Source organism: Neoarius graeffei, chromosome 16 (assembly GCF_027579695.1).
Source record: "Neoarius graeffei isolate fNeoGra1 chromosome 16, fNeoGra1.pri, whole genome shotgun sequence".
Classification (NCBI taxonomy): Eukaryota; Metazoa; Chordata; class Actinopteri; order Siluriformes; family Ariidae; genus Neoarius; species Neoarius graeffei.
The window spans coordinates 12,765,628-12,778,483 of NC_083584.1; the positions used below are offsets into that span (position 1 = coordinate 12,765,628).

Here is a 12,856-nt window from a genome sequence, read left to right on the forward strand (position 1 = left end):
TCGTGCTCCATACAATGGCATTGTTTTACTGGTGTACAGCAGCAGCCCCTCTCACTACAGTTAGATACAGTCATAGAGGGAGACGGCACGGGCCGAGCGTGTCCTCATCAGTTACCGGTTCCACACAGTGCCAAGTGTTTCTCAGAATGAGGGACACATATCTGGAGAAAACATGCACGCCATACCATGGTATATACTCTACAATGCTTAAAAATATCAATAACTAGAAATATTAAACAAAATGATAAAAGCCTAAGCTGTGTCATGGACAGTCATCCTTCTCAGAAATGCATGCACTTACTTTTACACACAATGCAAATCTGGTTCAAAGTCCACATCTTTATTAATTGAATCTCTAGAGGGAAAAGATCACTTCAGATTCAGGTAATTTCTAAAGCCTTTCTACTGACCAATAAATCTGAGCTCCTTATGACAAAAAGCAAAAGCCTTAAGTGATAAATCTTAATTCATATATTGCTCACATAAAATCACAGAAAATGACCAAAAAGCTCAACAGTCACTGTGATAAGTTCATGATCTACAAAAAGATTTGACATATTTTCTTACATAGTGAGTCATATATCTATATCTTGTTGCTTTTTCAGCGAACTCGAGTGGATTTTCTACTGGACGACATTTCTTTTTGGTCTACGAGGGAGGGTACTTCAAAAAGTTCTCGGCCTCAACCAGAAACAAGGGCTGTAACTCAAGGGGCATAACTATAGTATAGTATAGTATAGTATAGTATAGACTATAAAGCCTTACATCACTGTCCACAAAAACTCAAATGAAAGAAACAATCAAAGAAGGAAGTAGAGGAAAGACATTTTCAAGCTGGCATGCTGTTGCTCCAGGACAATGCGCCCATCCACACAGCACAGGTGGCAGTACCATGCCAGAACCAGCCAAATGTGGCTTTGAACTGTTGCCTCATGCACCTTACTCACCCGACCTGGCACCGTCTGACTTCTATCCGTTTCCCTACTCACATAGCCATTTTCAGAGTCATGACGAAGTCTCATCTCATCTCATTATCTCTAGCCGCTTTATCCTGTTCTACAGGGTCGCAGGCAAGCTGGAGCCTATCCCAGCTGACTACGGGCGAAAGGCGGGGTACACCCTGGACAAGTCGCCAGGTCATCACAGGGCTGACACATAGACACAGACAACCATTCACACTCACATTCACACCTACGCTCAATTTAGAGTCACCAGTTAACCTAACCTGCATGTCTTTGGACTGTGGGGGAAACCGGAGCACCCCCACGTGGACAACATGCAAACTCCTCATAGGAGGACCCTCGCCGGCCACGGGGCTCGAACCCGGACCTTCTTGCTGTGAGGCGACAGCGCTAACCACTACACCACCGTGCCGCCCCATGATGAAGTCATCCGTGCTATTCAGGAGGATCTGGAGGCTTAAGATGTGACCTTCTTTCGCAAAGGGATAGGGAAGCTTGAACATCGGTGGACCAAGTGCATTGAAGTTAATGGAGACTATGTAGAAAAATAATGCAAGAACGAGCTTTCTTTCGTGAAGTTTTCTGGGTGAGGCCGAGAACTTTTTGAAGTACCCTTGTACATATAACTTAACCATATTTTTCCATTCAAGTAAAGAATATAAAGTATATATGTGTTATGTTTGACCATCATTGATTTAAGGCATAATTAATTACCCTTACATTTTTGTTACTTTTTTTTAGCAGCATTAACACATTATTTCAGGAGAGGCTTTGTAGGATGTTTTTATTTAAATACAGATAGAGAGAGAGAGAGAGAGAGAGAGAGAGAGAGAGAGAAAGAGAGAGAGACAGGGTTATACAACGACACAAGAGGATGAAAAACTAAATTACACTTTGCTTTCTTCACACCTTTCATTGCCTAGAGTCAGACCTTAACACTAAACTGTGAATAATAAAAAATACATTAACATTAACTGGAATGTATGATGATAGGGAAAACTAGCAGAGGGGAATGGTATGGGCTCGAGTGCAGTCGGTGTCGTTCGTTAAACGTAACCTTTGACCTGTGTGTTTCCCCCAGCCCGGCGCGGGCTGCTTTCTCCGCTGCTGAAGGTAGGCGATGAGGGGATGCCAGGTGGGCTGGAGCCAGCATAGAGCAGAGATCCGCCAATGAGCAGCAGGCCCGAGCCTCCCCAACCCAGGTAGAGCGCAGGACCGAGTTCACGCTTGTGCGGCGCCGCAACGTATGGGTTGTAGAAATCCTTGATGATAGAGTGGGCCGTCCAGCACACAGGTACGAGGTAGAGGAACCCGGCAACGGCGAAGAGTATACCAGCGATGCGAGCCAACCGTGCCTCCAAGCTCGGCTGACCCACACACTTGGTGCACTTGATGCCCAGTATGCCGAGGGCCAGTGCCAGGGTGCAGAGCAGGATGGACAGCATGGTGAGGCCACGCGCTGCCTGCATGTCACTGGGTAGTGCCAGCATACTGTCATACACTTTGCACTGGATCTCACCAGTACTCTGCACGATGCAATTCATCCACAGGCCCTCCCACGTAATCTGCGCCGTCACAATGTTGTTGCCAATGAAGGCTGTGACGCGCCACATGGGCAGCACGCACACCAGGAAGCCGCACACCCAGCCGATGATGGACATGATCAATCCCAGGAGCTGCATGCCCGTCGTCGCCATGCTGACTTTCTGTTTTGAATTTTTTTGGGTCCACGAAAAAAAAACTGCTTTGGGAAACCTTCAACTGAGACTGAAGAAGCTTTTCAACATTAGCGAGAGTCCTCAATCCTGAAATGTGGGACAAATGGACCTAAAAAAAAAGAGCAAAAAGCAATAAATTCACTCTCATAGCGGGGTGTGCTTCACTGTAAAAAAAGAATAGTTGAGAATACTTGAAATTTCAAGGCAACAGTCTGCATTAAGAATTTAATGTTTTGCCAACGATGTGCCCATGATAATCCAAACTATGATAAAACTGTTATCTTTATTAAGAATTCTTAATTAAGTCAATTTTCAATTCCTCATTCTGCCAACAGAGATTTCTCTTTTTGCTGAACAGTGGCATTCACAGTAGTACAAAAAGGCAATTGAGGTTATCAGACTTTTTTGGGGGGCTTTTTTCACCTTTATTTGGATAGGACAGTGTAGAGACAGGAAATGAGCGGGAGAGAGATCGGGAAATGACCTCGGGTTGGAATCGAACCCGGGTGCCCGGATTTATGGTATGGCGCCTTATCCACCTGAGTCACGACACCATACCCACGACGTGGGTTTTAAAAACTTTATTTCAATATTGAAGTTTTGTAATTGTGTAGAACAATGAAAAAAGGCATGTATAGTTTAATGATAAATTGTGATAACGTCGTGGCTCAGGTGGATAAGGCGCCATACCATAAATCTGGGGACCTGGGTTTGGTTCTGACCCGAGGTCATTTCCCGATCCCTCCCCGTCTCTCTCTCCCGCTCATTTCCTGTCTCTACGCTGTCCTATCCAAATAGAGGTCAAAAAAATCTAAAAAAAAAAAAGTCTGATAACCTCAATTGCCTTTTTGCACTACTGTGAATGCCACTGTTCAGCAAAAAGAGAAATCTATGTTGGCAGAATGAGGAATTGAAAATTGACTTAATTAAGAATTCTTAATAAAGATAACAGTGTTATCATAGTTTGGATTATCATGGGCACATCGTTGGCAAAACATAAAATTCTTAATGCAGACTGTTGCCTTGAAATTTCAAGTATTCTCAACTATTTTTTTTTACAGTGTTCATCTTTATCTTCATACCGAAATCCTTTCAAGACAATTCTTACCAGTCACCATTTATATTTACTCCTGTATACTGTAATGATCTATTATCCCGCTCAGAAGACCACTGGTTTCCTTTTGAGTCTCAAACTTTTCTTCTTCGCTTCAGGTCACTTCTGGCTTTCTCATTAGAGATCTACATTCCTGTAAAGCTACAGCACCTATTATTAAAAGCGCTGTACAGTATGTTTTACAATTTTTCTGTATTATCCAATTCGTATTGTATTTCTCATTTTTGCTCGACTATCTTTTCTGCGAAATTCAGAAATGATTTTTTTTTTCCTTGAGCTGTTCATCTGATAATCTCCTCTTAAGACTCACTTTGGACATAATTCTCAAATAAAGTGAATAACACTGTATGGAAAATATTCCAAAACCATGAAATGAATTCATGTCAACTTCATAGCGCATCTTAAACACCAGCAATGTCTCACGCATCATTGAAGTGACCCATCATAAATATTTAGGGGTCTGGCGTAAACAGTGAGCCGATGCCGGATTCCAGCGGGTGTGTTAGAGAATGAATCCTTTTCACGCTGATGGTGGGTGTCGAGCTACGCCTGGTAGGGCGAGTGGATTATCTCAGACAAACATGAGGAGTCTGAGGAACACAAGGAGCTTTCATGGTTTCATTCAGAGTGGGACAAGGAGAGTAGCGTCTGTTCGTGCCTCAATGTTTCCTCGATGTTCAAGATGTTTTTTTTTTTTTTCCCACAAGAGCCACTCGTCAAGCCATGTACAATACTTTCTATCTCACATTAGGGGAGAAATTAAATACAGCATGAACACTTGACATGCAGCTCAGCAGTTCTCCTCAGTGTAAATATAGACTGATTTGTACAAAGAAATGTAATAACTAATGATCTCAAGTTTTGGTTGGTATTTTGATTAGAAGAAAAGGGAGGCATGTTACCTGAATCTGGCTCCTCCTCTTGTTAGGTTAAGGTGCTTCTGATGCTGAAGGTGATGGAGGTGTGATGTGATCCGCAGAGGTACAGTGTGATTCGAGCTGCACTGAAGACTGAACAGTAAGGAGCAGAGAGAGAGAGAGAGAGAGAGGGAGAGGGGCTGCCCTCTGCGATGCCAGCTTGGGTCTGTGGGACAGTGGGCAGAAGCACGCGCTTGTGTGTGCGCGTTCACTGCACTGTGTGTGTGTGTGTGTGTGTGTGTTCATGTGTCCTAGTGTGTGTCCCTCAGTGCCTGGTGGACCAACACAATGAGTTGCTGTTCTGTCGCCTTCGCACTCCTGGACCCCCTTCAACCCCACCCCTCATTCTCCACCATCCTCTTTTTCATCTCTCGCCTTCTCTGACTCCTGTTCTTATGCCTTTTCTTCTTTTCACGTTCACTTCACTACTTTTCTCTGTATGAACTCAGAGTCAAGATAATTAAACTTCCTAAAAGTGCTTCTTCGGAATGATCAGCATCTTTTGCTTCTCTGGCATTAATAATCCTCGTTTTCCTTTTTTCTTTATATAGAATGTCCTGAAGTGTTCTATTCCTCTTATACCAGCAATCTCATCTCATCTCATCTCATCTCATTATCTCTAGCCGCTTTATCCTGCTCTACAGGGTCGCAGGCAAGCTGGAGCCTATCCCAGCTGACTACGGGTGAAAGGCGGGGTACACCCTGGACAAGTCGCCAGGTCATCGCAGGGCTGACACATAGACACAGACAACCATTCACACCCACATTCACACCTACGCTCAATTTAGAGTCACCAGTTAACCTAACCTGCATGTCTTTGGACTGTGGGGGAAACCTAGTCTGGTTAACACCAGACCATATCACAAGTGAAATATGGTCTGGAATCCGCCTATTGAATTTCTCGTAGGGGAGGTGTGGTTTATGATTGTCAACGGCCGTTTATTGGACGTTGCGAATGTCTATCATTTGGCGTATACGTAGCCCATGGCCAATCATGGCGGTTGTACCCGGTGACGTAGTTAGAGCGACGAAGAGGCGAAGAAGAGAAGGAAAGAGAAAGAGAAGGCAAAACAAAAATAGGAAAACAATGGCACCGAACGATTACTGCCGTTTGTGCAAGATAAATATGAGAGAAGGTGGTTTGGTTAGTTTGGTTCGTATCGCTCGCCGCCATGTTAAATGTGATCCGTAAACAGTCCCAAATAAACTACAAGCTTCCGTTTGTCGAGTAGTACGCGTCACCGTCTTTCCACCCCTCCCCACTCTCTGATTGGCTCCCTAACTCAGGCGAGCCTTTAGACCATAGTTTCCATGCTGTCTTTTCAGATCGGAACGATTGTGCAAAGCAGCATGGGATTTCCCAGGCTAGGGGAAACCGGAGCACCCGGAGGAAACCCACACGGACACAGGGAGAACATGCAAACTCCACACAGAAAGGCCCTCACCGGCCACGGGGCTCGAACCCGGACCTTCTTGCTGTGAGGCGACAGCACTAACCACTACACCACCGTGCCGCCCATACCAGCAATGATTTTCATTTTTATTTCTTAAAAAATGACACATTGTACTTTTTATCCATTTATAGATATAGTTGTGGCTGGCTGCTTTATGTCCCAGGGCTCCTCATGACTGTGTTACCTTCTGGCTCTCCCTTTTAGTTATGCTGTCATAGTTTGTCTTGCTTGCGCTCAGTGCAAAATGTATACTGTTTGTAATCATTAGGTGACACTGGACATACCTAACAACCTCTGCTGTCCCTCCCGTCTCTTCCCTCTGTCTCTCTCTCTCTCTGTCGAGTTACATGTCAATCCTGAGACACCAGTGATGCTGACCTCTTCTGCTCTCCGGATCTGCCTGATCCATCCTGATGCCCTACTTCTTGCTGGAGTCTCATCACTTCGCTCCTGTGGAGGACGGCCCCATAAGGACAGTCGAAAGTCGCACTTGGAAGACGCTCTGGACACTTACAGTAATGCATGTATGGCTGAGGACTACAATCGACTTGCTAACTTTAGGACTGCAGTTGCCATGAACAGTTTTGCACTCAAGTCTCCATCAACGAACAGTCGATAACTTCAACAAAACAGACTTCATGCTAAAACTATCATGATTTTCCTGGTTACACAGTTGTAACTTGTGACTACTGTATATAGGACACAGTTATAGAAGCAAATGATTATAATCATGCTATCTGTTATCACCCAAATGAGGATGGGTTCCCTTTTGAGTCTGGTTCTTCTCAAGGTTTCTTCCTCCTGTCGTCTGAGGGAGTTTTTCCTTGCCACTGTCACCACAGGCTTGCTCATTGGGGATAAATTAGGGATAAAATTAGCTCATGTTTACTCAACCGTTTCCGGTTGAGAGTACGTCGTGCGCGTTCTGGCTGCCGCTTCTCACCGGAGCTTTTTTGTTTTTTTAATTTCTTTTTCTATTTTTTTTTCTGTGTGTTTGTGTAGTTTGATGTTTGTTTGAGTGTTTTTTCCACCGGTTGTGGGGTAGCTCCGGACCTAGTTTTGGGTGTCGGTTCCCTCCAGGCCTTGGTTCGCCGTGGGTGATGCCTGCGCTCCCAGGTGTGGACTGCATTGAGCTCGTTGCTCATTTTACTTCATGGTTGTCCAGCGCTCTGCGCTAACGCTTGGCGTGATGTTCCAAGCGATGTTGCTCGGTGGTGTCGCGGCGGCTGTGCAGGCGGTTTGGGACACACCAGTGCTCTGCGTGGCGGAGCTTCTCTGCTTGCTTTGTGGATCCATGGCGTGGTGTTCGAGTGATGTTGCTGACGGCGGCGGTGCTGGAGATGTGGGACTTGTTTTCGTGCGCCTTTTGGTGGGACTGTGGCTGCTACACCACGGGAATTACATCCTGACCCCTACTTGGTGGACTTTTTATTTTTTATTATATATATATATATTTTTTTCTTTCTTTGTCTACTATTTATCTGTTGCTGTATCTGTGTGTGTGTGTGTGTGTGTGTGTGTGTTTGAACTTCCTGTGAAGCGTCTTTGAATACCATGAAAAGCGCTATATAAAACAGATGTATTCTTCTTATTATTATGTTTAAAGTCTTTAATTCCTGCTAAAGCTGCTTTGCGACAATGTCTATTGTTAAAAGCGCTATACAAATAAACTGATGTGACTTGAGTTCCTGGTTTCAGTTATGTTATAGCAGCTATAAACAGTCGTTCCCTCACCAGCCTCTCTTCTATTCCTCTCTTTTGAAGTTAATAAGACTATAGACCATGCTACTGAGAAACTGCAAAGCATAAAGTCCTCTGTCTTGAAGATACTGGAAAAGTTGTAGCTTTACCTCTGAGTGTTACAAAGCACTGGCACTGGCAACTCACTATATTGACAATTACGCACATTTTGTAACCTGTTTATTATGTGAAACGTCCACCAAACAAGTGGCTTTCTATGTTATTCTTATAGAAACAATAATAGAAAAAGAGTACATTAACTGAGGTTAAACCTGTGATTATAGCTTGTACTAAAATCCAAGCTGTTGTTACAGAAAACTCAATCGAAAGCTTCCAATCAATCAGAATCGAGATCTGTGCATACTGAGTAAATAAGATCATTTAGTTCTGTTAAAGCGTACAATGTATGTATTTAATGATAAAAATACCAACAACATAAATCAAAGTACAACCATTAATGAACACAAAATAACAAAATAAATTAGACCTCAAATTAAATGGATTGTGTCTTTTACTTCAGGCAGGATTCTTCAGAGCTCATTAGAGGTTTAACGGCAATCTTCTGAACACGAAGAGCAAAAAGAAAAACACAGCCTGCTTTAGATGGTGCAGCAATTAGTGGCGATGATGAGCGGCGCAGCGTTTCTGCCTCCATGCAGTCGTCCGGGGTTAAAAATAGGATAAAGTCTTTCGGTAAACTTGTCTGTAAACGTGTGGATATGAATCCCTGACTCAGAACAGAAGAAGGACACATGTCCCTCATCATAGTCCAGATAAATGGCCACCATTCTGGGTTTGGAGGTGAGAGACAGACAGGTTGGTGGCAGCGTGTTGGCCATGTACTGATTTCCATTCCTCAGGCTGAGTGTCCAGAAGCCGTTTGCAGGACTGATGGTAAATTTCCCCTTCCTGTTAACAGAGTGCTTGGCCACACCGAGGTCCCAGTCTATTTTGTCTCCGACTTCCACTTCCCAGTAGTGTCTACCTGAGAGCAAAGCTTCCTTAGTCATCACATTGGTAACACGGTCGAACCTTTTGGGATTTTCGGGGACTTCCTGCTCCTTGGCCGTGTGTCTGACCTGCTTCCTGTCATCCGAGATGGCGAGGTGATTGTGAGCCGTGCGAGGGTTCAGTCTGATCTCCACTGTGAGAAAGAGACACAATCAGCGTTCCAGCGTAACCACCACACAAGACTTTAATTATCAGAGACAATTATCAGACACAAACATACCCATGTATAACTGCAGCCTCTTCAGTTCTGTGAAATCAAACATAGCACATTCAGTTCATTTGCAATCCATCCTCCAGCTTTCCCGTTTTTATTTTTATTCCTTAAAGTGCATATCCTGGACCAATTTCGTGGTTTTTTTATATGAAAGAATGTCCCTTTACACACTCATCCAGAAGGGTAATGTTGCACAAGGCCATCTGTCTACAGCAGAAAAAAATAAAATCACAAAACGCGTCTGGAAAAATCCCAACGGAGTCTGGAGCCAGATTCGTGACGTCACCTGCGGAAGCGCCAGCAGGCTGCGAGAGCTTGCACGGTTTCAGTGCACAGCCTGTGTAGACCAAGTTTAGCAGCTAGCGATTTTGCATTGAAATATGGAATTGTCACCTGAGCGCAATGTTACTTCACCTTTGGATGAAGAATATAATGAGATGTCAGAATTGGGGCTTCATCTGTTTGGATATGATGATGATTCAAGTAGTGAAGACGACGGAGACAACACCAGGGATGTAAATAATACGGTCGTTTTCTCATAAACAAACCAGCGCTGACGTAGGATTCAGAAGGAGGCGTCCCGCACGTGACGTCATGAAAATCAATGTTTGCCGGGAAATCCAAATGCCAAGTTTTTTCAGAGGCGGACCAATTCGCCTCAAATGTCTTGATTTCAACTGAATTTTTCTGGTATTGCGCAAGGTAAAAAAATTGCACAAAATGCAAAATGTGACAGATATTTGACCAACATTTAATATAAAATAGGAGAATTACATTAATCTTGCTCCTGAATTTACCCGTGATATGCACTTTAATCCCCCCATGTGAACTAAATGTGATGCTGTATAAACTAAATAAAAACAGAATGCGATGATTTGCAAATCATGGTAACCCTATATTTCACTGAAAATAGTACAAAGACAACATATCAAATGTTGAAACCAAGAAATTTTATTGTTTTTTTTTAAAAAATATATGCTAATTTTGAATTTGATGTCAGCAACATGTTTCAAAAAAGTTGGGACAGGGGCATGTTTACCACTGTGTTGCATCACCTCTACTTTTAACAACACTCGGTAAACGTTTGGGAACTGAGGAGACCAGTTGCTGTAGTTTTGAAAGAGAAATGTTGTCCCATTCTTGCCTGATATACAATTTCCAGTTGCTCAACAATTCGGGGTCTCCTATGTCGTATTTTCGCTTCATAATGCACCAAATGTTTTAAATGGGAGACAGGTCTGGACTGTAGGCAGGCCAGTTTAGCACCTGGACTCTTACTACAGAGCCATGCAATTTTATTATGTACAGAAAGTGGTTTTACATTGTCTTGCTGAAAGAAAGAAGGCCTTCCCTGAAAACGATTTTGTCTGGATGGCAGCATATTGCTCTGAAACGTGTATATATCATTCAGCATTAATGGTGCCTTCCCAGATGTACAAGCAACCCATGTCATGTGCACTAATGCACCCTCATACCATCACAGATGCTGGCTTTTAAACTGTGCACTGATAACAAGCCGGATGGTCCCTGTCCTCTTTAGCCTGGAGGACGTGGTGTCCATGATTGCTAAAAAGAATTTCTACTTTTGATTCGTCAGACCTCGGAACAGTTTTCCACTTCACCTCAGTCCATTGTAAAAGAGCTTGGGCCCAGAGAAGGGGGTGGTGTTTCTGGATATTGTTTATATCTGGTTTTAACTTGCATTTGTGGATGCAGTAATGAACTGTTTTTTCACAGACGATGGTTTTCTGAAGTGTTCCTGAGCCCATACAGTGATTTCCACTACAGACACGTGTCTGCTTTTAATGCAGTATCTCCTTAGGGTCTGAAGATCACAGGCATCCAATGTCAGTTTTCAGCCTTGTCTCTTGCATACAGAGATTTCCCCAGATTCTCTGAAACTTTTCATGATATTATGTACCAAGGATGATGTGATCCCCAAATTCTTTGCAGTTTGCCATTGAGGAACATTATTCTTAAATTGTTGCACTGTTTGTCTTTCACAGAGTGGTGAACCCCTCCCCATCTTTACTTCTGAGAGACTCCACCTCTCTGGGGTGCTCTTTTATACTCAGTCATATTACCCAATAATCAACTTTTTTCAGTCTTTTGATGTCCCTGTCCCAACTTTTTTGAAACATGTTGCTGGCTTTAAATTGAAAATGAGCAAATATTTTTGAAAAAATAATAACATTTCTCAGTTTCAACATCTGACATATTGTCTTTGTACTATTTTCAGTGAAACACTGTATAGGGTTTCCATCATTTGTAAATAATCACATTCTGTTTTTATTTACAGTTTACACAGTTTAGCGTCCCAACTTTTTTGGAAACAAGGTGGTGATTAAACACATTTCATGTAATACAAACCTGCTTTAGAGAGTTTGTTAGCCTCTGTCCTGACAGTGTTGATGAACTCAGTCACAGCTTTCCTGGTGAATCCCACACATGGGTCTGTCTCTACTGTAACCTTTGACCAGTCCTTCATCTCTCTGGGTAAATTCATGAAACTCTACCAATATGAAAAGAAGAATATTCAATATTGTTATTGAATAAAGAAAATGAGCAATACTATGAATATTTTATTAATGTACAGATTCACTTATTCTTAATTATCACTTTTTTGTCACCAACATCCTGTTATGTTGAAACATTATAGATGAATTTCCTGTTTTCTGATGGGCACAAAATAGCTATAAATCACGTCAAAATAAATTGTTGGCTAAGGTTCTTTTTTTTATCAAAAACTTTTTTAGCGTTCCCCAAAAATTGTGATTGCATTTGCCAGAGTTACATTCAGAAAAATATGGGCACTTTCACACTTGCTGTTCTTTTTTTTTTTTTCAGAAAAAGTGCTGACCATAGTAGTTTTGTACCGACTAGTGGCCTAGTGGTTAGCGTGTCCACCTCTCGATCGGGAGATCGTGAGTTCTATTCATGGTCGGGTCATACCAAAGACCATCATAAAAATGGTATCTACTACCATCTGGCAAGGCACGCTGCAATACAGATGTGCATGGGGAGTTAAACTCTCATGGTTACCAGAGGACTAGCCCCCCCACTGTAACCCTAGCTATGTAATAGGCGAGAGGCTGAGGGCTATGGAAACGGAGATCGGCGCCGCCCGATGTGCCACCATACAGAGTTGGGCCTGGTTAGTACTTGAGCGGGCGAAAGGCGGGGTACACCCTGGACAAGTCGCCAGGTCATCACAGGGCTGACACATAGACACAGACAACCATTCACACTCACACCTACGGTCAATTTAGAGTCACCAGTTAACCTAACCTGCATGTCTTTGGACTGTGGGGGAAACCGGAGCACCCGGAGGAAACCCATGCGGACACAGGGAGAACATGCAAACTCCACACAGAAAGGCCTTCGCCGGCCACGGGGCTCGAACCCAGGACCTTCTTGCTGTGAGGCGACAGCGCTAACCACTACACCACCGTGCCGCCTGAGTGGGAGACTGCCTAGGAATACCAGGTACTGTAAGGCGTGGGAAGGACTTTAACTTTTAACTTTTAATAGTAGTTTTGTCCCAAAAATTTGTAGATGCCTGACCATCATACCCATATGTGCTTACTGAACATCACTTTCCAAAGTTGGTCCCCATTTGCTCTAATAATAAACTCTACTCTTCTGATAAGGACTAGATTTCCTCTAGATTTTGGGGATCATTAGTAAGGTCAGGCACTGACATTGGGTGAGGTCTGGGGTGCAGTC

The 12,856-nt window shown here is 43.3% G+C and overlaps 2 protein-coding genes across 3 annotated transcripts in view; both read right to left on the reverse strand.

Moving 5' to 3' along the window:
* Nucleotides 1–1,797: 1,797 nt before the first annotated feature.
* cldnk (claudin k) lies at nt 1,798–4,909 on the reverse strand. The gene is made up of 2 exons (XM_060941984.1): nt 4,697–4,909; nt 1,798–2,789 (listed from the first exon to the last, which is right to left on the reverse strand). The coding sequence occupies exon 2, from the start codon at nt 2,657–2,659 to the stop codon at nt 2,009–2,011; it is 651 nt and encodes a 216-aa protein (XP_060797967.1). The 5' UTR covers nt 2,660–2,789; nt 4,697–4,909; the 3' UTR covers nt 1,798–2,008.
* A 3,159-nt stretch (nt 4,910–8,068) lies between these two features.
* The window catches only part of btr02 (bloodthirsty-related gene family, member 2), a 23,329-nt gene continuing 18,541 nt past the window's right edge, over nt 8,069–12,856 (reverse strand). For both annotated transcript variants that reach the window (XM_060942512.1, XM_060942511.1), the window contains 3 exons: nt 11,501–11,642; nt 9,137–9,163; nt 8,069–9,049 (listed from right to left, as the gene is read on the reverse strand). In XM_060942512.1, the coding sequence (XP_060798495.1) occupies nt 8,505–9,049; nt 9,137–9,163; nt 11,501–11,642 (714 nt within the window). In that variant the 3' untranslated portion in view covers nt 8,069–8,504. The remainder of the gene's footprint in view (nt 9,050–9,136; nt 9,164–11,500; nt 11,643–12,856) is intronic.